General features: G+C 36.6%; 1 protein-coding gene across 2 annotated transcripts in view; it reads right to left on the reverse strand.

Moving 5' to 3' along the window:
- LOC136838718 (reticulophagy regulator 3) overlaps positions 1-25,189 on the reverse strand; it is a 119,626-nt gene extending 94,437 nt beyond the window's left edge. The window contains exons 1-3 of one of the 2 annotated variants that reach the window (XM_067104143.1): positions 24,913-25,189; positions 15,729-15,887; positions 11,395-11,460 (exon numbers count right to left, since the gene is read on the reverse strand). In XM_067104143.1, coding sequence (XP_066960244.1) covers positions 11,395-11,460; positions 15,729-15,887; positions 24,913-25,172 — 485 coding nt within the window. In that variant the 5' untranslated portion in view covers positions 25,173-25,189. The remainder of the gene's footprint in view (positions 1-11,394; positions 11,461-15,728; positions 15,888-24,912) is intronic. The other variant, XM_067104145.1, reaches the window with a different exon arrangement.
- Between the last annotated feature and the right edge of the window lie 1,380 nt (positions 25,190-26,569).

Here is a 26,569-nt window from a genome sequence, read left to right on the forward strand (position 1 = left end):
CTGAAGAAATATGAAAATAAGTTTACAAAGAAAGCTCATATAAATGACAGATGGGGATTACAAAGGAAAAAATATATACCTGGAATCCAACACAATTGAAGAGTTTGTCTTTATTTACACACACAAATTTTTTATATTAATTATATATATATATATATATATATATATATATATATATATATATATATATATATATATATATATATATATATATATATATATATATATATATATATACATAATTACATATACATGCACACACACATACACTATATATTAAATTTTGGAATTACCAGGACACGCGATGTATAAATGCAGATGTTACCACCGGAAAAAGTGAAGCACACAATATAAATCCTGACCAGTTTCATCTTTAGTTTAGTGTGTTTCAAGAAATGGGAGGGGGTGAGTATGTAAAATGTTTGTTTTAAGTTATGTAAGAAGTTTAAAAGTTAAAGAGGATAAGCTCTAAATGGTATGTACGGCTTGGAAAAAGTTTCTAATCGAATCAGTAAAAAATGCAATATGGAGGGTGTCGAGAATGTATGGTAATGGATTTTTTTTTTTTTTTTTTTTTGAGAGAGAGAGAGAGATTCAGTTTTAAAGTGGGAACACAGCTTTTTGGAATTTGTAATTGGTCGAGTCACATGCGTGAAGTAAAAGTGAGTCTAAGACAGAGTTGTTTCGTGTCTCCATGGCTGTTTGATATATTTATGGATCGTGTGATGCGAAAAGACAGAAAGTAAATTAGATGTTGGTGTAAAGTTACTGAATAAGAACCTGGGCAGTAAATGACGTAAAAAAAGTGTATGAATGAGAAAGTTGTACCAAGATTAGGTTCCTACTGTGCATGGACTTTGGGAAGTTGGGAGTAATGAATGGTTCGCGAATTTACGAATGGCTGGCCTAATTCGTACAGGAACTTGCCAGTAAATACAATAGATGATAGTAGGATTAAGAGAATAGGCCATTCACAGAATAGGTGAAGCAAGGAAGGCAGGATGATGTATGCAGAAGACTGGGAAAATATTTCTAGTGTCTGTGGAAGCTAAGGTGGGAATGCTTGAAAGGAGGTTAAGCCAGCTCTCCTTTATGGTAGTGATATGTGGCTGCTGATTGTAAATCATATAAAAGATGGATTGTTTGTCTGACATTAGAATTGAAAGTGTGAGAAATGTGGATACACAGAAATGAGTTCGCTTCCCAGGCGTCTCTTCACCTTAGTTCCCACCACAGTCGAATAACCACCAGGCACCTCACTGAATTCTTAAGTCAACCGAAGCATATGAAGGTTTTATATGAAAAAACCTAAAACTGTTTTCAAAGAAACAGATCAGTATCAACATTAACAAGGAACATTTGCTAAGTAGTTTATGCTAATGGTATATGAACACTAGCACACAGACTAACTCTCCCGACTCGACCACAAACTCTCTTAAAATCAATAGCAAAAATCAACTTGTACCACTGGAAAGAGTTCAATACTCCCTCCTGTATCTAGAGGGGACGCGACGTGTATCTAATAAACAGAGGGTCAATCTCATCATGGCAATGACCTCGAGGCATGGAAGAGGCCGACGAGGAGGACAGGGGACACGACAAACACGTTATGTAAAGTACTTGTAGAGAGAGAGAGAGAGAGAGAGAGAGAGAGAGAATGTACTGTACTGCCACTGTAAAGCCAAATTCATAGGACATCGAAATTTGAGGCTTTTTAAATGAGCTAGAAAATTCAGCACCTTAGAAAAACCACTAAGGATGTTTGGCGAATACAAAGTGTTGACATTCATATCCTGAAAGTTCTTTGTCCCTATCTTATTCTTCCACCCTTTGGCTCCAATAAAACATCTGAGAGAATATGATTATCACAAAATCAAATCAGCCCAAGATAGCACACAAACACCATAATAATATTTTACCGTATTCAAAGAAATCCAAAACAGGCTGTATTTCCATTTACTAAAGGCTTCTTAAAATGGTGAAATTTTTTCTTTTCCCTCAACATTCTTAAGCTAAAATTGTGCATAAAACTGATAATGTTCCGTGACATGTTTCCTTTTAAGTATTAACCCGATTGCGGTAAAATCTTACTGCCATTCTCATCGGCTGGTCTCCCACTTTATGATTAACGAACGCCCGTATAAACTAGCCATTAGAAAGAAAAGATAAGAGATTTTCTTAAAACAGCCACCGAATTCACTGAACTCCTGGCCATTTCACGAGAGATCGCTGACAAACAAGCACAATAAGACTTGAATTAACGAGGGAGACTTTGTGAGCAAAGAATACGTAACTGCACGACCGCTGACCTTCCCAAGTTATGCAACTTTTTGTTCAATTCCGAGAGAACAAAAAGAGAATTTCTACAATAACACAGGTCCCCAGACTCAGACAATGGAGATGGCTGCGCTCGTATGGTTGACGAAGCAGTTGGGGAGAAAAAATAGCGTTAATGATATGTTCAACATTAACTGTATGACATTATTATTATTATTATTATTATTATTATTATTGTTGTTGTTGTTTGAAGATAAATCTTATTCATATCGAACAAACCTACAGGGGCCGCTAACTTGAAATTCAGGCTTCCAAAGAATTTGTTGTTCATTAGATAGAAGTTACAGAATATAATAGACAACACAGAAATTAAAGCTCAGTTATTAGAAAGAGAAAAGGCAAAAATAAAGACCAAGAAGCCGATGCAGGCAAAGACAAAAAAAAAAAAAAAAAAAGTAGAGGCAATGAAAAGAAGACTAACAGGCTGAAAAAAAAACCACGAGACACACATTGAAAAAAAAATACCACCTAGAGATTAACAAATAAATACACTGAGCCACCAACATCTACCTGGAGGATGCCAACATCACAAACACTATACATTGAAATATACAAATTATATGTTACATCTCCCACAATCACGTACATAGCAAGCATCTCAGTCCATCAATTCGTTAACGAAAAAATGATCACGTTCAAGAGTCGTTCTTCAAAGCTGCTTATTTCAAGTTTAATCTGGTGTAGATCGGGAAATTCACAGTATAAATAGTGTTTTTCATTAAATATCCTGTCCTGGCAGAGAGAGAGAGAGAGAGAGAGAGAGAGAGAGAGAGAGAGAGAGAGAGAGAGAGAGAGAGAGAGAGAGAGAGACTTGAGGGATTTCCACATCACGTCCTCCCCATGTGAATATTAGGGCATCAGCTTTTATAGTTATTGAACACATTACCGTTCAGATCTGTCTCTGGAATATGCCCAAAGTGCCAGAACGAGTTGGGATTGTGGCATGTATTTTGGGGGACGCTGAAATTATCAGTGTTATCCGGCAGAGTATCCCTGAATTTGTCTACCTCCTTTTAAATACTTGTTCTAACTGATGAATGACGAGCTGGATTGATGTAGTATAGATTGGGGTACAGAGCATAGATTGAAATACAGTGTAGACCTGCGGTAAAGCGTATGAATTGAAAAACTGTAGATTCGGTTACAGAGTATGAAATGAAACAGTGTAGGTAGGTTCGGGTACAGTTGGACTGAAATACAGCGTAGATTAGGGTACACATTACTTATTGAAATACAGTGTAAATTGGGGTACAGAACACGGACTGAAATGCTGTACAGGTTGGGGTACAGGGCATGGATTGAAGTACAGTGTAGAGATATAGAACATTTAATACCGGTTCTACGACTGTAGTGGAAATAAAAGCATACGTTTCTTTATTCTATTGGTGTGCCGGAAATCTAGAATTAAGTCTTCCTTGTTTTGAAAATAAATAATATTTTAAAGCTTTCCAGTTTAGGTCCAGCGCAATAAGGAGGACCATGCAAGGATTCTAGAGAGAGAGAGAGAGAGAGAGAGAGAGAGAGAGAGAGAGAGAGAGAGAGAGAGAGAGAGAGAGAGAGAGAGAGAAATATCGAAGAATCCATCAAATCTTTCTATTTAGTTGTAGTGAACAGTATTAGGCAAGCAATGATCTATAACAGTGGGTCATACCAACGTCACCCACAATATGAACATCATGTTACTTTATCTTTTTTTAAAACTGTCCACAGTATCCACGGTATCGAGATTATGTCAACATGATCGGACCATGTAAGGTCATCCCAGTTGATGACTTCGAGGGCTATGTAAGGTCATATGAGATGATCACTTCCACGACTATGGATGGTCAGCTGAGATGATGACTTCCACGACTATGTATGGGCATCTGAGATGTGTGTGTGTGTGTGTGTGTGTGTGTGTTTGTGTGTGTGTGTGTGTGTGAGAGAGAGAGAGAGAGACTTTCTAGTTGCATTATGCTCTAACAAAGATATACGAAAAAATAAACAAAACGCTGATAAATACAAATAAAAAATAAGCAGGCTATACATATATTTCAGATCACCGTACTTTAAGCGCAGAATCAAATGCAACAATTCAGAAAAAACAAGGTAACTAGGACCATAAGGGGAAAAAATTCAACATGACGTAAAACATTCAATACGACAGAAAAAATCAACAAAATTCAACATGACAGAAAAAGTTCAGTATAACGGAAAAAAATTCAATATCCTCTTTCACGAACTAGATATTTTCATCCCCAGCGATCCGTTGACAAGACGTTGTCAGGTCGGATATCGAACGGAGAGAGAGAGAGAGAGAGAGAGAGAGAGAGAGAGAGAGAGAGAGATTAAGCTCCATCGCTTCTGAAAAATATCCGGGCAACTATTACGAAAACGTTAAAAAAGGTGTTTAGCATATTCATTACTGCGTGGTCCACAAATCCGTTAACTGCTATATAGCAGAATGTATAATATAAAAATTGTAATTTTCGATTTACAAAACTAAAGATTTTCACAACAGTTCTTTTTCGTTTTTCTCTGCCACTGTAAATCTCATAACGGTTTAAGAGAGAGAGAGAGAGAGAGAGAGAGAGAGAGAGAGAGAGAGAGAGAGAGCAATCAATTCCCTGGCCTTTTCTTCGTGATCTCTGACGTCATAATGTTGACGTCTGTACGATCTCAGTGACGTCATCACAACACACGGCGATTTAGCAATTACGAACAGGCTAATGTAATTTCCCCTTCCGTCTTTTAAGCATTACGACGTTTTGTGTGTGTGTGTGTGTGTGTGTGTGTGTGTGTGTGTGTGTGAGAGAGAGAGAGAGAGAGAGAGAGAGAGAGAGAGAGAGAGAGAGAGAGAGAGAGAGCATGTTGTCACCTAAGACAAAAGGATTAAGCCCCGACTCGCCTCCTGAGTGGTAACGGGAAAGGAAAACTTTTTATTACGAAAAGATTACAATTGAACCAGCCCTCAAGACTTGATTACGGTATTTAAACGTGTTTAAATATTCACAGAATAAGCAATCACCATAAAAATAACCTAAATAATATGGGTAGCTTAACTCAGATACAATATATATATATATATATATATATATATATATATATATATATATATATATATATATATATATATATATATATATTTGTCTGTGTCAAGCTACCCATATTATTTAGGTTATTTTTACGGTAGACTCTATAAATTTCAGTACACATCATGGGAAGCTAAAGAGACATCTGATAAAGGAATTTTTGTCAAATGTTAACAACTCTGTCATCGTTGTTGTCTGTCACAATGAAATAAAAAGCTAGTTATGCAGCCGACTGCCATTGTAAACAAACCAACAAACATGGGTCCGAATGACACGAACAGTCGTGTCATTTAATAAGTTCATAACCAGGTCATTTAATAAATTCATAACCAGGACATTTAATAAGTTCATAACCAAATCATTTAATAAGTTCATAACCAGGTCATTTAACTTACTAACTTCATAACTAGGTATAAGTTCATACCCAGATCATTTGATAAGTTCATAACCTGGTCATTTAAGAAGTTCAGAGTCAGGTTATTTAATAAGTTCATAACCAAGTCATTTAATAACTTCATAACCAGGTCATTTAATTTAATAACTTCATAACCAGGTCACTTATTAAGTTCATAACCACATCATTGAATAGGTTCATAACCAAGTCATTTAATAAGTTCATAACAAGTCATTTAACAGGCTCAAAACAAGTCATTTAATAAGTTAATAACCAGGACATTTAATAAGTTCACAACAAGGTCATTTAATAAGCTCATAGCCAAGTCATTTAATAAGTTCATAATCAGGTTATTTGATAAGTTCATAACCAAGTCATTTAATAACTTCATAACCAGGTCATTTAATTTAATAACTTTATAACCAGGCCACTTATTAAGTTCATAACCAGGTCATTTAATACGTTCATAACCAAGTCATTTAATAAGTTCATAACCAGGTAATTTAATTTAATAAGTTCATAACCAGGTCATTTAAAAGTTTATAACCAGCTCATTTAATAAGTTCATAACCAGGTCATTTAATTTAATAAGTTCATAACCAGGTCATTTAAAAGTTTATAACTAGCTCATTTAATAACTTCATAACCAGGTCATTTAATAGGTTCATGACCAGGTCATTTAATAAGTTCATAACCAGCTCATTCAGTTTAATAAGTTCGTAAGTTCATAACCTGTCATTTAGTTTACTAAATTCATAACTAGGCCATTTAATAAGTTCATAACCAGGTCATTTAGTAAGTTCATAACCAGTTCATTTAGTTTATTAACTTCATAACCAGGTCATTCAGTAAGTTCATAACCAAGCCATTCAATAAGTTCTTAATCAAATTCTTAATCAGGGTTCATTAACTCCCCATGAAAAAGGGACAGTGTTTTGCTCAGTATAGCTACACAAGGCCTGAAATAGTTTCTGCCATTCAATAATACAACAGAAAGAGTCAGCCTTTTCTCGTCTTTTTTTTTTTTTTTTTTTTTTTACCTGGACCCTCCCATTAAAGTCCTCGGCGAAACTGCTTATATGCAAAGTCAAAAGGCACCTATTAAGTTTCTGCCCCCAAACCCCCCCTCCCAAAAAGAGACCCCTCCCCGTTTCAACGGATCAATACCAGACGTTTAGACTCAGAATTTTCCTTTCTCTTTTCTTCTCTTTTTAACTTGAGAGAGAGAGAGAGAGAGAGAGAGAGAGAGAGAGAGAGAGAGAATAATGACACTGGTAGCTATACTCCTTACTTCATAATAATTTGTATGTTGTTGACCACAAAATCAGGTTAAAAATAAACACCCATCTACCGCAGAGGAAGAGCCTGTATATACCACAAACTTTTAGCAAATACCTTCCACCTCGCAGGAGATGATGTATCAGTTGTGAACACTGGGGGATCGTATTACATCTGACGGAGAACGCGTATATAAGGCTTCCGAAACGTCATGCCTCCTCTCCCTCTCTTTCGACGCGAATGACGGCAACGTAAACAAAAGAGATAAACACCGATCTTAAACCTTGCAGCCATTTTTATCAGAGGAGGCAAATGGCGCAGATCTGGAGGAACTGCTGAAGGGGGAGATTACTTTTATCAATGAAGATAAAAAGGCGAAAAAAATTAGGAAAAAAAATTAAAGATTAGGTTTTATCAAATGCAAATAAAAAGGAGAAAAAATGGGAAATACTAGTTTTATCAAATGAAAATAAAAGAAGAAAAAAAATAAGACAAAAGGCAAAAATTAGTTTTATCAAATGAAAATAGAATAAGAAAAAAATTAGCAAGAAAAAAAAAAGGGAAATATGGGGGGGGAGGAAACTGTCTGTTTCGCCTCTTAAAGTCAAGAGGACTATAGGACTTCTGAGGAAAACGGAAGCTGGGAGAGAATAACGTACACTGAAGGTGAAAGGGAAGTGCAATGACGAAAAAGGGACGTTAAAGAATGAGCGGAAACTCGTGCTGCAAAAACAGGAACAGGCAATGACAACAAAAAGCGCATGCGCAGATCACAGGATATGTACAGTCTATCATCACGCAAGCCAAGACAGAAAACAATGTTCATTCACCGAAACGCTTATGTTTATGCAGACACAAAAGCTTACCAATATGACATGAGAGAGAGAGAGAGAGAGGACTGTAATACAGAATTTAGACCAGAGGCCAAGCGCTGGGACCTACGATGTCATTCAGCGCTGAGAGGAAAATGAACGGTAAGAAGGTTTGAAAGGTGTAACAGGAGGAAAACCTCGCAGTTGCAATATGAAACAATTGTAAGAGAGGGTAGAGAGCCAGATGGAAGAAAGAGAATGTAAACTGAGGTACAGTAAAAGGAATGAAAGAGAATATGAACGGAGGAACATTAAAAGGGATGAAAGAGAATATGAACGGAGGAACATTAAAAGGGATGAAAGAGAATATGAACGGAGGAACATTAAAAGGGATGAAAGAGAATATGAACGGAGGAACATTAAAAGGAATGAAAGAGAATATGAACGGAGGAACATTAAAAGGGATGAAAGAGAATATGAACGGAGGAACAGTAAAAGGAATGAAAGTAGTTGAAGCTAAGGGCCACAGGAACACACTGCAAAAAACCTTAAGTAATGCCTACAGTGCACCACATGAGGTGCATTGACGGCACTACACTCCACGAGAGAGCTTAGTAGTCTGGTAAAACTAAGGTATACTTGACTTTCCACGAGAGAGAGAGAGAGAGAGAGAGAGAAATTTCAGTAAATTAGGCAAACCAGAAATCTTAGTTGAGAACTTTCATGCCTTGTCAAAACCATAAAGAAAAACATACTACTGATAATCCCTTACAAAATTAATGAAAGAAGAATGTGGAAGGCTAAAGCAAAACGCATCTCGATCGCAACCGTCCCTTGAAAGCTTACATAACCCTCCTGGAACCCATAGAGGTGAGCAAAGGCCAAACCTTTCCCAAATCGTAAAGGGGGAGATGACTCAACTCTTTATTTTCCCATTCACGGATAGAACGCCGCTCGCAATCCTTTCGATTCGGGACTAATTGGGAGATCGGCAGCAGGAAAAGGCACTTGTGAAGGATTGATGGAAGGCGAAGGAAATAAATAAATAAATAAATATAAATGGTGGAATAAAATATGATCGTATTTGTGAAGGATTGATGAAGGGCAGAGGAAATGAAGAAATCCATAAATAAATAAATACATAAATAAATAAATAAATGATAGGGTAAAACACGATCGTATTTGTGAAGAACTCGTGGAAGGCCAAGGAAATAAATAACATGAATAAAATAAATAAATAAATAAATAAATGGTAGGGTAAAATATGATCTTATTTGCGAAGGATTGATGGAAAGCAGACGGAATAAATATATAAATAAAATAAATAAATATATGGTAGGGCAAAATAAGATCATATCTGCGAAGGACTGATGGACGCAAATGAAATAAAAAAATAAACGTATAAATAAATAAAAATAAATAAATAAATAAATAAATAAATAAATAAATGGTAGGGTATAAGATCGCACTTGTGAAGGATTGATGGAAAGCAGAGGAAAGAAATAAATAAATACATGAATAAAATAAATAAATTATAGGATAAAATATGATCGTATTTTTGAAGGACTAATTGAACGGTGGTGAAATAAATAAATAAATAAATAAATAAATAAATAAATAAATAAATAAACAAACAAATAAATAATGCAATAAGTAAATAAGTAAATGGTAGGGTAAAATAAGATCGCATTTCCAAGAGCAGAGACGGACTGAAATGAAACCAGATTCCCACAGAAGCAGGCCGGACAGAAAGGGACGGAGGGAGGTAGGTAGGGAGGGAAGGAAGGGGGGGGGGGCTCCGGGCGACCTTGACCAAATTGAGAGACCCACGGAGGAAGCTCCACACTAACGCAAGTAGGGAGGGAGTAGCCAGAGGGAGTGAAGGGGGCGTTTACTCCCGCCACTACAGACACTACGCAATAGATACACACACGCACACACACACACACATACAGACAAAACGTGGCGCCAATTTTACTATGTCGTTTTCTTTCCAGTCACGTTCATTAGGTGTGCCACAGATGGCGCTGAAATATATATATAGGTCTGGCCTTCCGTATTCCCACGCAAGAAACATATCCGAGCTTGTTAAGGTGAAACGGTATGAATATTGGAATCAATCTACGCAACTCATCCCTTACTTCTCAGCATAAAACAGTTTGTGGTTTTCAGTTAATCTGTATCAAACATTTAATAACTTAATTTTTGGTAAATATTAAACATACTACTAAATTTTTGTTAAATTAACTGTTTCTTAACAAAAATTAATAGCGTCAGTAACAATAAACAAACTGACGTAAAAGAGTCCACAGCCTCGAATAGCCTGTTTTTCAGTATAAACACACGACCTACTGCGCACGGAACTAAAGAATGTAGCACACAGCAGGAGACCCTTCTCCTCTGCGCACTACACGCATAAAAAAAGTAAATAAACCAAAAGTGAACGCTAACGCAACAACCTCGCTCATGGCCACACTAAAAAATACCTATAAAAAGTCTGGTATACAATTCCCGCGAAACACTGAACGCCCAGACAGAACCCAGCCAAAAAACGGGATGTCAAACTCATAACCACGACGAGAACATAAGGAAATTAGGAAGTTAGGTATGCCATATATTCTGCGCTGCCCCTGACATTCGGAGAGCTGTTAGATAAGGGGATGCTAGCCCGACCTTGGCCACGTAACGTAGAATGAATCAAGGATATCAACCCGACCCACAACCACGCCTCCAGCTCCGGCAACCTGATTGGTCGACTCAAGATCCCTCTCATCGGCGAAGACCTATTCCAATGGGTTTCTCATTAGGTACCGAAGCAATGGGTTTCTCATTAGGTACCGAAGCAATGGGGTTCTTGCCATTTTTCAATGGATGTTTTTATGATCCCGAAAGCGCTTCTTCAATATTATTAGACTGAAGATTTTTCACTGGATATTTCTATGATCCCGAAAGCGTTTCTCTTACGCTGAAGAGAATAACAACTAAACAAAAATGTCCTTGGGGGTCTTGCCTTAATTGCTATGCGTATCACACCAGATTCACTGGGTATAGAGTATATATAGGCTATACTTTCACGCCACATGCTCGGCAGACGTTACCATTCCCAAACATGACTCCCACGCATCTACTTTGAACAGTTCTCTAACGGGCCACATTAATGAGTCTTTTTATCTTTTTTTTGGGGGGTGGGGGAGGGAGGGACTAATTTTGCCCCCGTCCATATCTAAAAAGATACACAAGCGGGTGCAATACAAAATGCAAAACAATAAAATATGTGATGGGTATCTTTTTGGAGGGAGGGAGGGGCTAATTTTGCTCTCATTCATATCTAAAAAGATACACAAATCGGTGTGATAAAAATATAAAAAATGCAAAATAAAATATGTGGTGGGCATCATAGCATATGCTACAAAATGGTTAAAGAAAACATAGATACAAATGTCGGGGGGGGGGACTATGGGGAAGCTTAACAATCTAAAGAAAGAACCAGATGATCCCTTACTGGGTGCATTCACGTCCCTCCACCACTCCTTCTGCAGCAGCTGTGTCTGGCTGAGGACGGCTCTCCCTTATTTTCATGCCACAGGCAATGGAAGAAGTCGGGCCGCAGCCGCAGCCACCGCCGCCACACAAAGCAACGAATGCAAAGGGGGGGAGGGGGGGAAACAAATTTAGAATTTGGGTCGTTAATCGGAAAATACAATATATGAGTCGTGAACAAAATAGAACTCTCTACTGTAACTGTATCGGTCATAAAACAATTCATCATGTAAACAATAAAAAAAAATGTTTGCAATTGCAATATAGATGGTGAGCACTTGTAAAAGTATTTGCATTAACTGAAGCCAGGTTTACAATATTCCAACAGCACCAACTTTATCTTTGTCGATTAATGAAAATATGAAAAGTTTCAACTGAAGTCAGGTCTTGCAATATTTCAACAGAACCAATTTCGACTAATGAAAATGCAAGATGCTACACCACCATAAGTATAAAGAACGATTACAAAACACAAGACACTTCTCTTACTCTCACTCTACATAAGAACCACAACGCCACAGGGCTTGTCACGCAATGTCGACAATCATAGCACAGTTAAGAGAGAGCACAGATGGCCAGAATTTTCCCCAGACATACTAAATAAACAGCTCAGAAGAAAGAAAAATCGTTTTTGCTCTTACATGAAAGTATTCAGACCAAGTGTGTCCCAATTATAACTAACTCTTATTCACCAAGCAAACATTACTATGGTTCGTGCTGCTTGAATTCGCCGCAAAACAATGAAACTTTAAACAAGACCATGAATACCTACAGTATAATCTTGAGGAGTAAAAGCTATATTTACCCAGTTAAAATAACAGATACCACTGAAACGAGGTACTGTACAGGATACATTACACTGTATAAAGACAAATAAAAAAACACGCCATACTAACCAAGAAAAGGACCCTGGAATTTCTAAGTCATACCCAGAAACTTTAGGCTTAATAATGCCTCACCCTTCAAGCAAATAAATAAGATGACGAGTTCCACCAACGGCGTGGCACAGTGACAAATATTACCAGATGCAATCTTCTTCAATCATTGCAAAATCTCAAGCACACAAGAAGGGAAAGTCATAATGGTCAACTGCACCGCAAACTTGTGGAAAAAAAAAAACTCCACATGAATCTGGCAGAGGTAGAATGAATAGCAGAAATAGTCTCTATTCTGAACGCCAGTGGTAGCAAGGATACGGTTAAAGTAAGAGTACAATTTCACCACGTGGTCCTGCTGAAAAGCTTACGCCAAGTGGTGTCCCGACTAATTATATAAAGGGACAAGTATAAAAAAAAATGACAGATAAACAAACTGTTCGACTAGACAGAAGGATGTGACAGAAGTGGCCACTGCACAATCTAATCTCAAATAAAAAAAAAGGAGCAACAATATACCATTTCATTCTACTGTCATGCATGGGGGCTTAAGATGAAAACAACGCCACTCAAATATAAATTCGGCAAAGAAACAAAAGAGCCTGAATGTAAAACCACCTTGGCATGGAGAACAAGAATGTCCTTGCATTCAAACTAGACCACCACGCCACATCAAGACCCCAAACTGGCCAAAGAACCAAATCTTCTAAGACTGAAGCCTATTACAACATATGTGGATGGCTAATCAAAGATTCCACTGCCAAAAAATGTTACACTTCTATCTGTAATAAATTACTTCTGTAATACTTTGTCATCCTCTTCCGCAATGCCTACATTTCCTTACTAACAATTTATTATGATATATTGGTCAAACATACAGTACAGTACTTAGCAAGTCCAGACTTTGATTATTCTGAAACTAGTCTCTAAATCTTAGCACATTTTAATTTTATTTGTCTGTTCGATATTCCTCGTTGTAGCACCAATACACTGACAAAGCCAGTCAATCAATGTCTCCTTCACAATTTTCCCCTTGTCTTAAATTTGTCTGCCTGAAGTTCCTACAGTGTGCCTTGAACGACTCACTGTGAACGGACCCCAAAGTTATCTGGAGCGCTCACTCGGCGACTAACTACAACGTTCTCTGATTTTTGCTTTTTATCAGTTATCTTTCGCCTTTTCCTATCTAGATGTCCGGTTTCAACTTTGTCCTAATCGAATTTTCACCAACTCAATTAAAAGTAAATTCAGTCAGTGATGAGGTTAATCCTCTTTCTATAATAATAATAATAATAATAATAATAATGATAATAATAATAATAATAATAATAATAATATAATAATAATAATAACAACTCCGATTAAGACTCCTATTACTAAATAAAATATGAAAACCAACTTATGTTATTATACAAATTTTTCATCTAGGAACTGGAGTATCAGCGCAAATCTTGATCAAAACCTCGAAAAAGCCAACACCCCAAATATATCGGACGTATTCTAATTGGCTATCATTGAAAACATAATCACCTCAGGACAGTTAATGATGTTAATCAAATTATCCTTGCTAACAAGGGTTATTGATGCAACTATTATAAATTCCTCTAAGCTAAACTGTGTGGTGCAATTCAAATGATCAACGCTGTATGGAAAATTCAATTATCTCGTTACTATCGTTATTATTGTTATTATTATTATTATTATTATTCAGAAGATGAACCCTATTCATATGGAACAAGCCCACAGGGGCCATTGACTTGCAATTCAAGCTTCCAAAGAATATGGTGTTCATTAGGAAGAAGTATGAGGAGGTAAAGGGAAATGCAGAAAGAAGAGATCTCACTTATTAAAAAAAGAAAAAATAAATGAATAAATATATAAAATGTAATAAATGCAAGGAGAATAGTATTAGGGTAGTAATGCATTGCATCCTCGCTAAAAGCGATGCAAGCTTGACGGTAATTATGGTAGGGGTCTTACCGGGTCTTTTATTAAAAACTTTATTCATATTAATAAATCAATCAAATTCCAGTTTGGCTGCTTGCCAATGATGAAATTTCAATTCTCATCAGCACATTATTTTGAGCAGCTGCACATAGTTTACATCAACCTGATACGGCGTTAGTAAGAACTCTCGCTGTTAAAAGAGCTAAAATCCTACAGTTTTCAGTAAGATTTTCACAGATCTCTTTGTCACTGGGTCACTGATGCGAAAAAACCAACACGATCATGTTACATCTTATGATAATCTTTGCTTACCATCGTTTCGAATTTTGTTAGTTTATCATATTAAAACTCTGTTGTTCGTGTTTTTTAAAAGATGGGATACTCGATAAGAACTAAGATAACAATGTATTCGGCTTTGTTGTAATGATTCTTCAGTACTCAAAAGTTCAAGCGGAGATGCAATACATCACTACCCTACAACAATTCTTCTTGTACTTTTAATAATTTTTTTTAGACTTTCATCTATTTATTTGCTAATTTATCTTTGTTTTCTAATATCTGATCTCTTCTTTCTGTGATTTCGTTCAAATGAACACCATATTCTTAGAAAGCTTGCATTTCAAGTCAATGGCCCCTGCAGGCCTGTTCCATATGAATAGGGTTCATCTCCTGAATAATAATAATAATAATAATAATAATAATAATAATAATAATAATAATAATAATAACTGAGATCGCGCTTTTCGCTGGCAACTGACTTCAATGTCACATTCACTCATGTTACCCCAGCATATAGCGGATTTCCCCAGAACTTCCAAAATCTTCAACTTCCGGCCACCCTTCTCATCTGTTCTAAGCTTCCTGATCTAAAAGCGTTCAGTGTGACGGTCTGTCGTCACCTACTGAGGATAATAGCATAAAACTAACGTGCAGGATGTTATAGCCACCTTCTGATATTTGGTGTCAAACACCACAATATCAAAATTGAAAAGAAAAATTATCAGAGCTCAGCTGGTGGGGCAGTGTACCATCCGTAAAGAAAGCACTGCTCTGCTATTCAAAATTACACACACTCATACATACCCAAATTGGGTAAGTAGGCAATAAACTTTCTAAACTTTCATAAAATCATCCCTGAGGGCATAACCAGAAAATTCTAAGTCACTAATGAACTTAAAAATCAAATTATATAAATCCTTAACATCAAATTCACATGCCGTCAACATTCTAAAGACAGCCATACTAACAAAAAAACATAAAAATAAAAAAGATCAAGACACCAAGTCGCAAGAAATAGTAATTATCAAAAGACCAGTAATGACATTTCCTTAAATCTCGTAGAAAAATAAAGAGCATAAAAACTACATTAACTCTCCATCAAAACTCAAGCCTCCCTTCCACAGCCACGCATACAAACAACGACCCACACCCAAAAGGAGCAACACTTCCAACATCCTTCCTTCCCGTGACGTACCTGGGATGCACGGGCGTCCACTCCTCGCTATCGTCGGGTTCTGGCCTTGGGACGCGTATCTCGGGCCAAATAGAATGCACCCACTGCTGGTGGAGGAACACGAGCAGCGCAGTCACGGCCATTACGAAAATGATGCGGAGTTCGCTCCATACCAGCAACCTGAAAATGAAAGGAAAATGGTCATCACTTCGGTCACTGTGATAACGGCCATTCGGTATATGGGGGCATGAAAATGAAAGGAAAATTACAGCTATTTCAATTATCCAAACGTCAGTGCGTAATGTCTTTGTGACCACAAATATAATGGAAATACATTTTTCTGTTAATAAGTATAATGACCGTATAGAAGGTGCAGGGAGGCAGGAGTGAGAATAGCAAATCGGCATACGGGGAAATGAAAATTAAAGGAAATGAGTTAAATAATTTCACTGAGGCCACAAATATAATGGAAATACATTTTTCTTGTTATAAATATAATAAACGTAAATAAGGTGTAGGATGGCACATAACAGTAAAAAAAATCTATAAGAGGTTATCAAAAAGTTCACCAACGTGAAAATAAATATAATATAGTAACAATTTCAATCCATCAGACTAGAAGACGATTCAGTAGCTTGCATATTCGGATGACTGAAATTATTTCTGTTGACATCAGAGAGAATAGGCGCACCCAAGTACACATTTCCATTGCCACAACTGCAGGCCAAGAACCTCTTGCCACTAAATGACTACCACATTATCTGTATCTGATTACAAATCTGACGTACACATCACGCAAACCGCCAACAGAACCAGTCTCACATACAGACGCCGTCCAACGGCTTCTAATGACGAAGAAATATTTAAGGACCGTCAAAATAATAAGTAACACATAACGATTTGAAGAACCACGATAATTAACGCTGCCGATGGAGATGGAGGGCGTGATTCGAAGAGGAAATATACACAACAATGAAGTACTTAATAGATACTAACGCCCGACGGGGGGGGGGGGTTAAGCATGAGGAGGAGGAGGAAGAAGTGGTGGAAGCGGATGGAAAGACGCCTACCGTAAGAGATCAATAAAGGGGAGGACATTTCTGAGCCTCCCCTCAGCTAACGCACATTTTCCCCTCGAGAAACTCGCTAGACCTCTTTGTTCCCGGAGATTCAGCATCTTGACTTCATCGCCAATTCCTACCTCGTCTTCGTTAATTATATAGCTCCACAACTAATGAGGGTGACGTATTAGTTATACAATATTGGCTATCGTGTCACTCCCACGCACACACTTCATTAAAACAATGACATTAAACTTAACTGACTGAACAAACACTGATATTTCCAAAACACTGGCTGTCGTGTCCTTCCCAGGTATACACTTCATTCAAACAATGACATTAAACTTAACAGACTAAACAAACTGATGCTCCTAACTCTTGTCATCACTAGCAAGCAATTGTCCCCTTTCCATACACCCCCACCAAAAAAAAAAAAAACTTCCCTCCACCCCAACGACGAGTCCCCCCCTACTCCCTACTCACTGATTGGGCACAGCGGTACATGACTCATTCATTCTCCCAAGCTCACGCCCTGCGTGCTTCTATCTACAAGGGCGACAGCACGCGTGGGCTGAGCCGCCCACGTGCGCCTGCAGCTTTAAGGACAATTGCACATACCGTGGCAGCATGTGAGAGTCATCTAACTTATACAGACTGTGGTAAATGTACGAAACTGAACAATACGAGATTGCATCCTATAACATAAACACATTCAAGAATAATTCACCTTGAATTATTGCAACAACAAATAAAACAGCTCACAAAAACAAATCCAGTTGCTTATAGCGAGTAATACACAGGTAATCGAATTACCGTGGGAATGAATAGCGGAGAATCCAACACCGAATTATCAGAGCAACGTGGGCAAGGCAAGAATGCAATAACCTTGGAAACAAAAAGGTAAAGGCATAACAATAAATCACCAAAGCTTTGAAACTCTCATTTGGAATAGCACTTCAGTTTCATACGAAATCTTTACCGGCCAGATTATTTTAATCTAAAACAATCAACGTGATCTCTTGCAAAAAGACTGTGTTTACAAGTTTGCACATGGCACGCCAAACAGTAATTTCAAAATGACACTTAAAAGGCATGTCGCTGATGAATCAAATAGTGGGGGCACTGTGAACTACTCGAAATCAATGTTTGTATAATGACAGACACACAATAATACCAACAATAATGATAATTAGAAAATACACCTCAAACTCAACTTCCTTTGAATACACACCACTTGAGGAAAGGCGTGGAACTGTAGGCTAACCCTTCAGCAATTATGAACTACGAGATAAGATATCGAGCGCCATAAATGTCTTGAAACGTGAACAACCCAACAGAAATATAACATTCCAGCTGTTAAGTCATCACTGTCAATGAAACTCATCACTGTCAATGAATCATCTTGAAATTTCCCGCAAGATTCTTTTTACAATATAAATTACACAATATACAAGCGCTTCTCGACTTGAACTAATATACTTTAAATGAATGTAGAGGTTGCATTAAGACCAACCTCATCAATTACAAAGATAAAATACACTGTATACACGCATGCACAAAACCCATCTGAAATCTCCTTCGCATGGGGCTTTAGTTTATGTGACGATCGTTTTTTTACTTATTTAATTTTAGCTAAAAAATAAACGGCTTGGAAAATGCACACACACTACACACACACACACACACACACACACACACATATATATATATATATATATATATATATATATATATATATATATATATATATATATATAAAATACACACACATACACGCGCGCGCAATTTAGAGGACAAAGTTATTACAATGATACAACGTTCCCGGGATAACACTGCTCAAGACAAAGTTCTTTATGCACGACTGGTAATCTTAAGCTAAATACATCACGATTCAAAAAGGACGTCACGCAAACTAAAAGGTTTTAAACTTTTAACATTATAATTTTCCAAAATGAAGATGGCCCTGAGGCCTTATTACAAGCTCGACTCGCACAGAGAGAGAGAGAGAGAGAGAGAGAACCACCTCCTACGGTAATTAGTCAGCAGGGGAAGAACTATTGCATTTTCAACACGACCAAAGTCTAACTGCAGAAGACTTTACTTATAAAAACAAGTAAAAAATGCGCCGAAGTTCTTTCGCCGCAATTGAGTTTTCGGTGCTTTCGGTACAGCGTATAATCAAGGCCACCGAAAATAGATATATCTTTCGGTGGTCTCGGTACATCGCTGTATGAGCCGCGGCCCATGAAACTTTAACCACGTCCCGGTGGTGGCCAGGCCTATATCGTTGGTAGAAGCACAATTATGGCTAACTTTAACCTTAGATAAAATAAAATAAAAACTACTCAGGCCAGAGGGCTGCAATTTGGTATTTTTGATGACGGAGGGTGGAATATCAACATACCAATTTGCAGCCCTCTAGCCTCAGTAGTTTTTAAGATCTGAAGGCGGACAGAAAAAAGTGCAGTCAGTATAGTGTGGACGAACAGAAAAAGCCGGCACAATAATTTTCTTTTACAGAAAACTAAAAAACTAAGCTCATCTTGTCACCAACGCTAAAGTTCTATGTTTCTTTTCCTTTGATTCCCAATTAGTCATTTCATTAAATAAAAAAAAAAGCACTATTTCTTTTACACCAGACAAAAATACATCAATCAAAACAATTACAAGATGAGTTCAACGTTTACAGCTAAATTGCCTACATCACTTACCTATAAACACGGTATTTTGACATTCCTCCTCTATCTTAATTGCGTGAAACACCATTGGCAAATCTATTATAGAACCAGTGTTCGAGTTACAAGATGAAATTCCATTAGCTTCTTCCTATTAAAACCACAGTGAAAGAAAGGAAAAATAAGCAAACCTTAGGATTCATAACTAACCAAAATATAGGGTAAAATTAAAGTACCATCTAGCTAAGGAAGAACTACGGATTTCTGAATTCACACATCCACATCCGATCGCACTGACCAATAGAACACCATAGCAAATACGTAAATGTAGAACAAATAATCGAAGAAATTATTAAGAGTAAAACCTCTCACGAGAAATCAAACCAAGAACAAATTATCGAAAGCATTTTAATCATAAACAAAAGGAACCAAGAAGAGACAAACATTTCCTGAGGAACGAAATGTTTATTTTATTTCCTGAGAAAGAAATGATGTACAGTATTTCAATTTACTATGACCAACAATGCCAAGCTGCTTTACTTAGTTTAAATTAAACAAAGATCCACAAACAAAAGAAACAACACACTCTAATATTTCTCTTTCATATCTAAAATAAAAAAAATTAATCATGATGTTTAGTATTACAGAAGCTAATAATAATTTCTCATATATTCTTTTTTAAACTTTCCTAAAGAAACCTCTCACTTGGAAATGTTAGGATAACTTTAGACAGATTTACACCTTTCATCTTTAACATTCAATACCATAGTGATCAAATATACAGTACAATATATTCCATGACATGGAACAACTTAAAATACACAGAAAAGTTGCTACCTGATCAAGATCATGAATATTACACTGAGCAATTATTCAATTAAGTTAGGTTTAATGTTTAGGCTTCCCGTATACTATCACTGTTTTATGAACTTGTTGTATGAGAAGTTATGAAATAAATTATAACATAACAACAAAAAGGAAAAGCAAAGTACCCTTCTCAACAAGCAGAATCTCAAAATATTCCCATGCTCATTAGTTGGACTATCACATCAAAATGCTGCCTCTTTAAACTACCTTCTTCATAATTTGTCCAATTACAGTACTATTCACTCACTTTTGGTGTGTCTGCACCCTAACTCTGCCAGAAGGTTGCTTAACAGCTTTTGCAACATACAAAATAAGACATTTTGTACCAGACAGTGTGGCATCTAAACATAATATAAGTGCTGACGCTTGGTCAGACGAGTAACATGCACAGATTCCAAATCCACCAAAACTAATGGTGACAATGTTAGGTCCATAATAAATGATAATATCTTCTAAAAATCACACAGCCATAACTGCCAGCAGCAAAAAAGGAAACCACAGGTTTGGGTAAGTCTTTGATAGAAGACACAGAACCTGAAAACTCAAACTATCCAAACAGGGAAACATTCCTGTAATAAGCCAGCTGCACTAATATGATCATCTATACAGATATGGATTCTTTTGCAAACAACATCTATTGTTCTGGATGCAGTATTACAATTTAATAACTTGACAAGCTTGGAATCAATACTATTCTCACACAGATACACACTGTGCAACAAAAATAAAGCTTGCAGTCTGAGTCAACACCAAGCATTGTCAAATACTGTATTCATTAGTTGTAGCATTTCTTATCCACACTATATCTAGTGTAGGAGTGCAGTACAAGACTGACTAATTACTCATTCTGACTGACTACATCACTTACACATAAATAATAAATCTGTATTATGGGTAAGAGACAACTTAAAAAAACAGTTGCATTACCCGTCTATTCTAGGGCAGTATCTTACAAGACCAACAATGAAGTGTTAAGTGTTTTAAAGCCCTTTAAAAATAACATATACTCTAATAAAAATAACAAAAGAACTTTAAACTCACATGATGGGTCAAGGTCAAATACACCAGTGCATACACTTGAAAAAAAATTCTGAATGACACACATGCGGTACACAGGCCCCAAGAACCAAGTTACTTAGTTCATAAATAAGTGATATTAGCCTACTTGAAGGTAGTACTAATCACTCTGAACACTTGGATTAATCACTCTGAACACTTGGATTAATATCCACTGTAAAAATTCTCATAGAAGTAAACAATATTTACTAAAGGCATCAAAAGTGCCTAACTACTGTCTGCCAGTAAATTATTTGTCAAGAAGTGACTAAAAGCAAAAGCAAGGCAGGCAAAACAGCCTAAATATAACCCCAAAGAAGTTTAAGAAAGAGAAAAAAATATAGTTTAGTGACAGGAATATGTGGCTTTTCTATTTTTGAGGTCAAACACATCTAATGAGCTGATAAGATACCATGATATTCACAAAACATGGAAGGCAATTCACAAGCAGCAAGGAACAATGGATGGATCAAATTACAGGGTTACCGTACTAAGAAATTTTAAGAATTTCACAAAAAGATATTAAATATTGTAAATGGATATAGTAAAATTGATCGAAGGTGTTATACAGAATAGAACACAATAATATTCAACTAAAACATCCCAGTAATGATAACACTGAAAAGACAGTGCATTCATGAAGAATTTATTCCTGTGTTTACATAGAAATAAATATAATACACTTAATGAACAAAAGGCATAGGAATGCAACCAAGTCAATTGATTTTTATGAAATTTTTTTTACATATAACTTACTGATATGCAAGTCTGATGGTTTAAACTGTGGCTTCCACCTGCTAACCCTCCTCATTATTTGATTACCCTATTATACTCAAATTCCAAGTCAAGCCAAATGTTACTTTTGTTCTGCTCAAATTCAGCTGAGCTGTATAGCAGCTTTTCTGAATTATGCAGTAGTGGCTCCTGTTTCATTAAATATTGTTGCAGTGGAAATTCATATTTAGTCTCTTACATTCCAATTTGCGTGTTTCCTACACATAACTAACATTAAGCAGGATATTAAATGTGAAGTAAAAATTAGTCATTAGCCATTGGGTAGGTGTTCATTTTGAAATTTCTGGGTGAAGCAGTTTTACAATTTCATGGAAATGTAAAGCATATGTTTTTAGGTGTGTGAAGCATAAATTTATTATGTTTTATAGTATAGTATTACAGAAAACTAAAATTATATAGGAATATTGGTAACTAATCATTCTATGAACGTTGCAGATCAGAAGACAAAAACCAATGCTAAAAATATATATACACTTGGAAGAGTTTGGATAGATGGGAAGATTACAGGTCATATTTATGGATGAAAGAACTGTGGGTAATTAGCATAGCCTAGTATAAATAAAAAAAATTATAGCTCATTATGATTATAAGCTGAAGCAGGCACCACCAAACTTTTCAGCATAGATATAGGATGGGGGGAGTTCCAACACATACCTAGTATAAAATATTACAGATGATGTAACGATGTTCTGAAAATCATAAAAGATCACAGAACAGAATTCTGATAGCAGAGTGGAGTCACATAGTGATATGGTAGAAACACTGTTCAATACTTCCTCATAAAAGACCAACTCTCAATTAAAAACTTTAGTATTTTCTTTTACAAAGTACGGTAATATTTTATCTTAACATAAAGTAAAATATGGCTGAAGGTCACACACAGGCACATCACAGGCTGCAGGTTGCCATGCATGCTCTAAATTGAGCAAAGCTCTTCCTCATGCAGATAGTGCACTGCATCCTTGGCTAGATTTGGTTAAGATGTATCCCTGTTACTACCACTACCACACATTTTAGCAACGGTTATAAGGCCATCCTGGCCATATAGAAGGAGGGTCCTAAACATTGTATTTATAGTTACGACACAAACCTGTATACAATAAAATTGCAGAATACCACTTCAACCCTTTAGCTTGGCAACTACAGTTTATGAGCAAAATGGGCATAGTATTGAATACTATACCCCAGGGGGATGAATGTAGAAGCACAAACAAAAAATAGTAAATATTCTAAACATAAACAAAAGATGGTAAATATTTCGGCTGACGACTGCCGGGAATCAGACCACGGCAGTAATCTGCAATTTAACCATACACTGTATTGCACTGCTAAACTCTTCAGCAAACAAGGCCAAGCCCCAGCTAGGTGGAACACCGTTCCTAGTAAGTCAGGTTATAGTGTTATCCTCATAAGCACAACTTATAGTTTTCAGCAAAATTCAAGATTGGTCTTGAGTTCTCCCCACCCAGGCACACATAAACCAATACTTTTTTCAGAAACTTCTGTTATGTTCCGAGCAAATTTCACCATTGCTACTGGTACTAGTCACCCATTTTCCACTCCCAAACATTCATTTCTGCTGTGCTGCCCTGCATAAATTTGCATATAGTGGCAGTGTAAAGGGGTACCTGTTACCTTTAAAAAAATGGGGGTTCACTACCATAAAAAAATTACAGAGAACTGCTACTGATAAGTAAAACATTATAAAATAAAAAAAGGGCTAACTTTTTTTAATTTACTCACATTGTATAAATGTAAATAAAATGATGGAGATGACTAAATATCAATGACAACTCTTAAAGGATAAAAATTTCAGATAGATGGATGTTATGACAATAGAAATACTTTTTTTTTTAACATTATTATCATTAGGCTTAATTATTGATACTAGTAAACTAGCCTAGAACCCTAGTTGGGAAACCACAGATATACAAGCCTAAAGGTTCAAAATTCTTCAACAGGGAATCTATGGAATAATATAAGTGAAAAATATCAGTGAAAAACAAATGTGGAAAAAATATAAGTACAGCAGGCTTACTAAAGTGCAGTTCAAACTATTAAAAATCATTTAATACCTTAGAATAGGAGGCGGTAGAAATAAGCTGTAAAGACCTGATCTACAACACTACTCATGCTTTATTACTGGCACAATTAGGCCTAATTAATATCAGATTCCTCCCTACCCAAGCAAATACCCTTAGGGCTAAAGACATTTAATTTAGTCATACGGATAAAATTACCTTCCTAATTTCTCACTGAAAACTGTACCCCATAATAGGCATCCTCACGAAAAATTCGTGCCCTAAGCCTACACCAGTCCTACTATGGTCTTAGGCCTATTGCCTAGACTCGATTAGGCTAATGCCTTCCGCTGCATTTTACCATCAAAAACACTGACCACACTTCTAACTTGCCAAACTTATTTTCATGCTTAACCATTGCACTATTTGAGTAACACTAGCCTATTATAAATAGCTTTCAATAGTTTGACTTGGACAGTTCTAACCCAGCCAAGGTCAATTAAAGGATACGAAGACTAAGCTACAAAAATTATAAATAGCCTAGGCCTAGTGTTCTCTCTCTCAGGCAAGGCTGGTCTCTTCTACCTAATCAATATTCATTTTCCAAACAACCTGCAACACCCGACTCGCTCTCAATGTTGGGCAAACTGCCTACTAATAGCCTACCGTGACCCGAGCTGGGTCAGGTCAAACTCACCCTCCCTCAACACAGACCCACCAGGATACTCACCAGAAAAGAACGTTCACCGCCACCACAGCCACAGCACTCGTTCCTGGACGTTCCCATATAAGAATCGACTGTAAGGTGACCATATACGCTTCCCATGGACCCAGTACGCGATTTAACTTTCGTGTGTCGGGTTTCACGGGAGACGGGTCAGAATTTTCACTTTTGAAAGGCCACAGCCTTAGAATGGCGGACTTCCAAGAAAACATGTCTACACTCCAAAGGTACAACAATAACACTGATCTTCTTGGAGCTGCGCACATGACGGCAGCTGATCACCCCCCTCGCTGCGGGAAAGAAAACGGGAACGTTACCAATTTACACTTATTTTTTGACATTTCAGTTGATAACATCGATTCTGACATTTGTCTTTACATTCTGCGAATAGAAGATCTACTATGTGAAATTCAGAATAATTTCCAAATCATATTTTATTATTCTGTGACTGAAAGTCGTCGCTTACACATTTCATCATCGGCTTGCAGTGTTTTGGTGTTATGTTGTGGATCTTGGATCTTATTTTGTTATTGATTCTGTTAGTTGTCTGTGCTGACTGATTTAATTTATATGATTTTCAGTGATAAATGCTTGCCATACAGGATATGCAATATGTCCATAGTTGTGTATTGCAAGCACTGTAGTTGTAAAATTACGAAACCTCTGATATTTTGGCAGCATTTCTTTGTTGACATCGACCAATCAGCTGAGGATCAAAACAAAACATTAGGAATAGAAAACTGAATTATTCAATGGGGGACTTTAGCACTCTAGAAAGCGTAGTTTTGTTTATTGGTGTGTTGAAAGGCTGCTATACCACAAGCTAAAGCCTATGCTAACACAAAGCGAGCTTACTTTAACAACTAAATAGTTGTGCAATACCAATATTAGTATCTTAGTAGAATCGGACGGTAATGCAAACTAAATGACCTCTAAGTCCGCATAAACATGTTGCTTTATTGCATTACCGTTTGCTGACTGAAAACCTGGTCGTCGGTTCTTACTTCAGTATCAGCTTAAAGGATGAATACAAGCCCTTGGAGGCAGAAACTATTTCCGAAAGTTTGTAATATATACCACATAATAAATAAGACATCGGGGAATATATATTTCTTACTTCGTTGTACGTGTCATCTAAGTTTCTTGTTTTGTAGAGGACTCTACTACAAAAAAAAAAAAAAATAAATAAATAAAATAAATTATCAAAATACGTCCATCAACTCTTTTAGTTTTCCCAATCAATTTAGATGGTACCGAATGTAAATGCAAGATTTTTTAAAGTATCAACCGTGCGTATCAATTTAATAATAATTAACTGATAATACCCGAAATGGAATACTTCCAGTAACACCAGCGATTTCTGATAAAGTAATGTGACTTTTATAACTTTTAATACTAATCTCATAATGTGAATGTCTTAAGCTTCTATTTTCATTTATTCGAGGGTCTGAGGCTGAATGGCCTAGTAAGGAGGTTAAGATTAGGTAGGTTAGGTTAGGAGATTTGGTGGTGTATTCGGTATAGGCCCCGACATCACAGATTTATTTTTCTTTATTTTTTCGTAAGAACTATTGGCTACAGAGTTATTCTTCTAAAAAAAATTACATTTATTTTTTTATCCGTGAGGAGATGCTCTCAGAGTAAAATTAAAATTTTCTTTGTA

The sequence above is a fragment of the Macrobrachium rosenbergii genome, chromosome 5 (genome assembly GCF_040412425.1).
Source record: "Macrobrachium rosenbergii isolate ZJJX-2024 chromosome 5, ASM4041242v1, whole genome shotgun sequence".
Lineage (NCBI taxonomy): Eukaryota > Metazoa > Arthropoda > Malacostraca > Decapoda > Palaemonidae > Macrobrachium > Macrobrachium rosenbergii.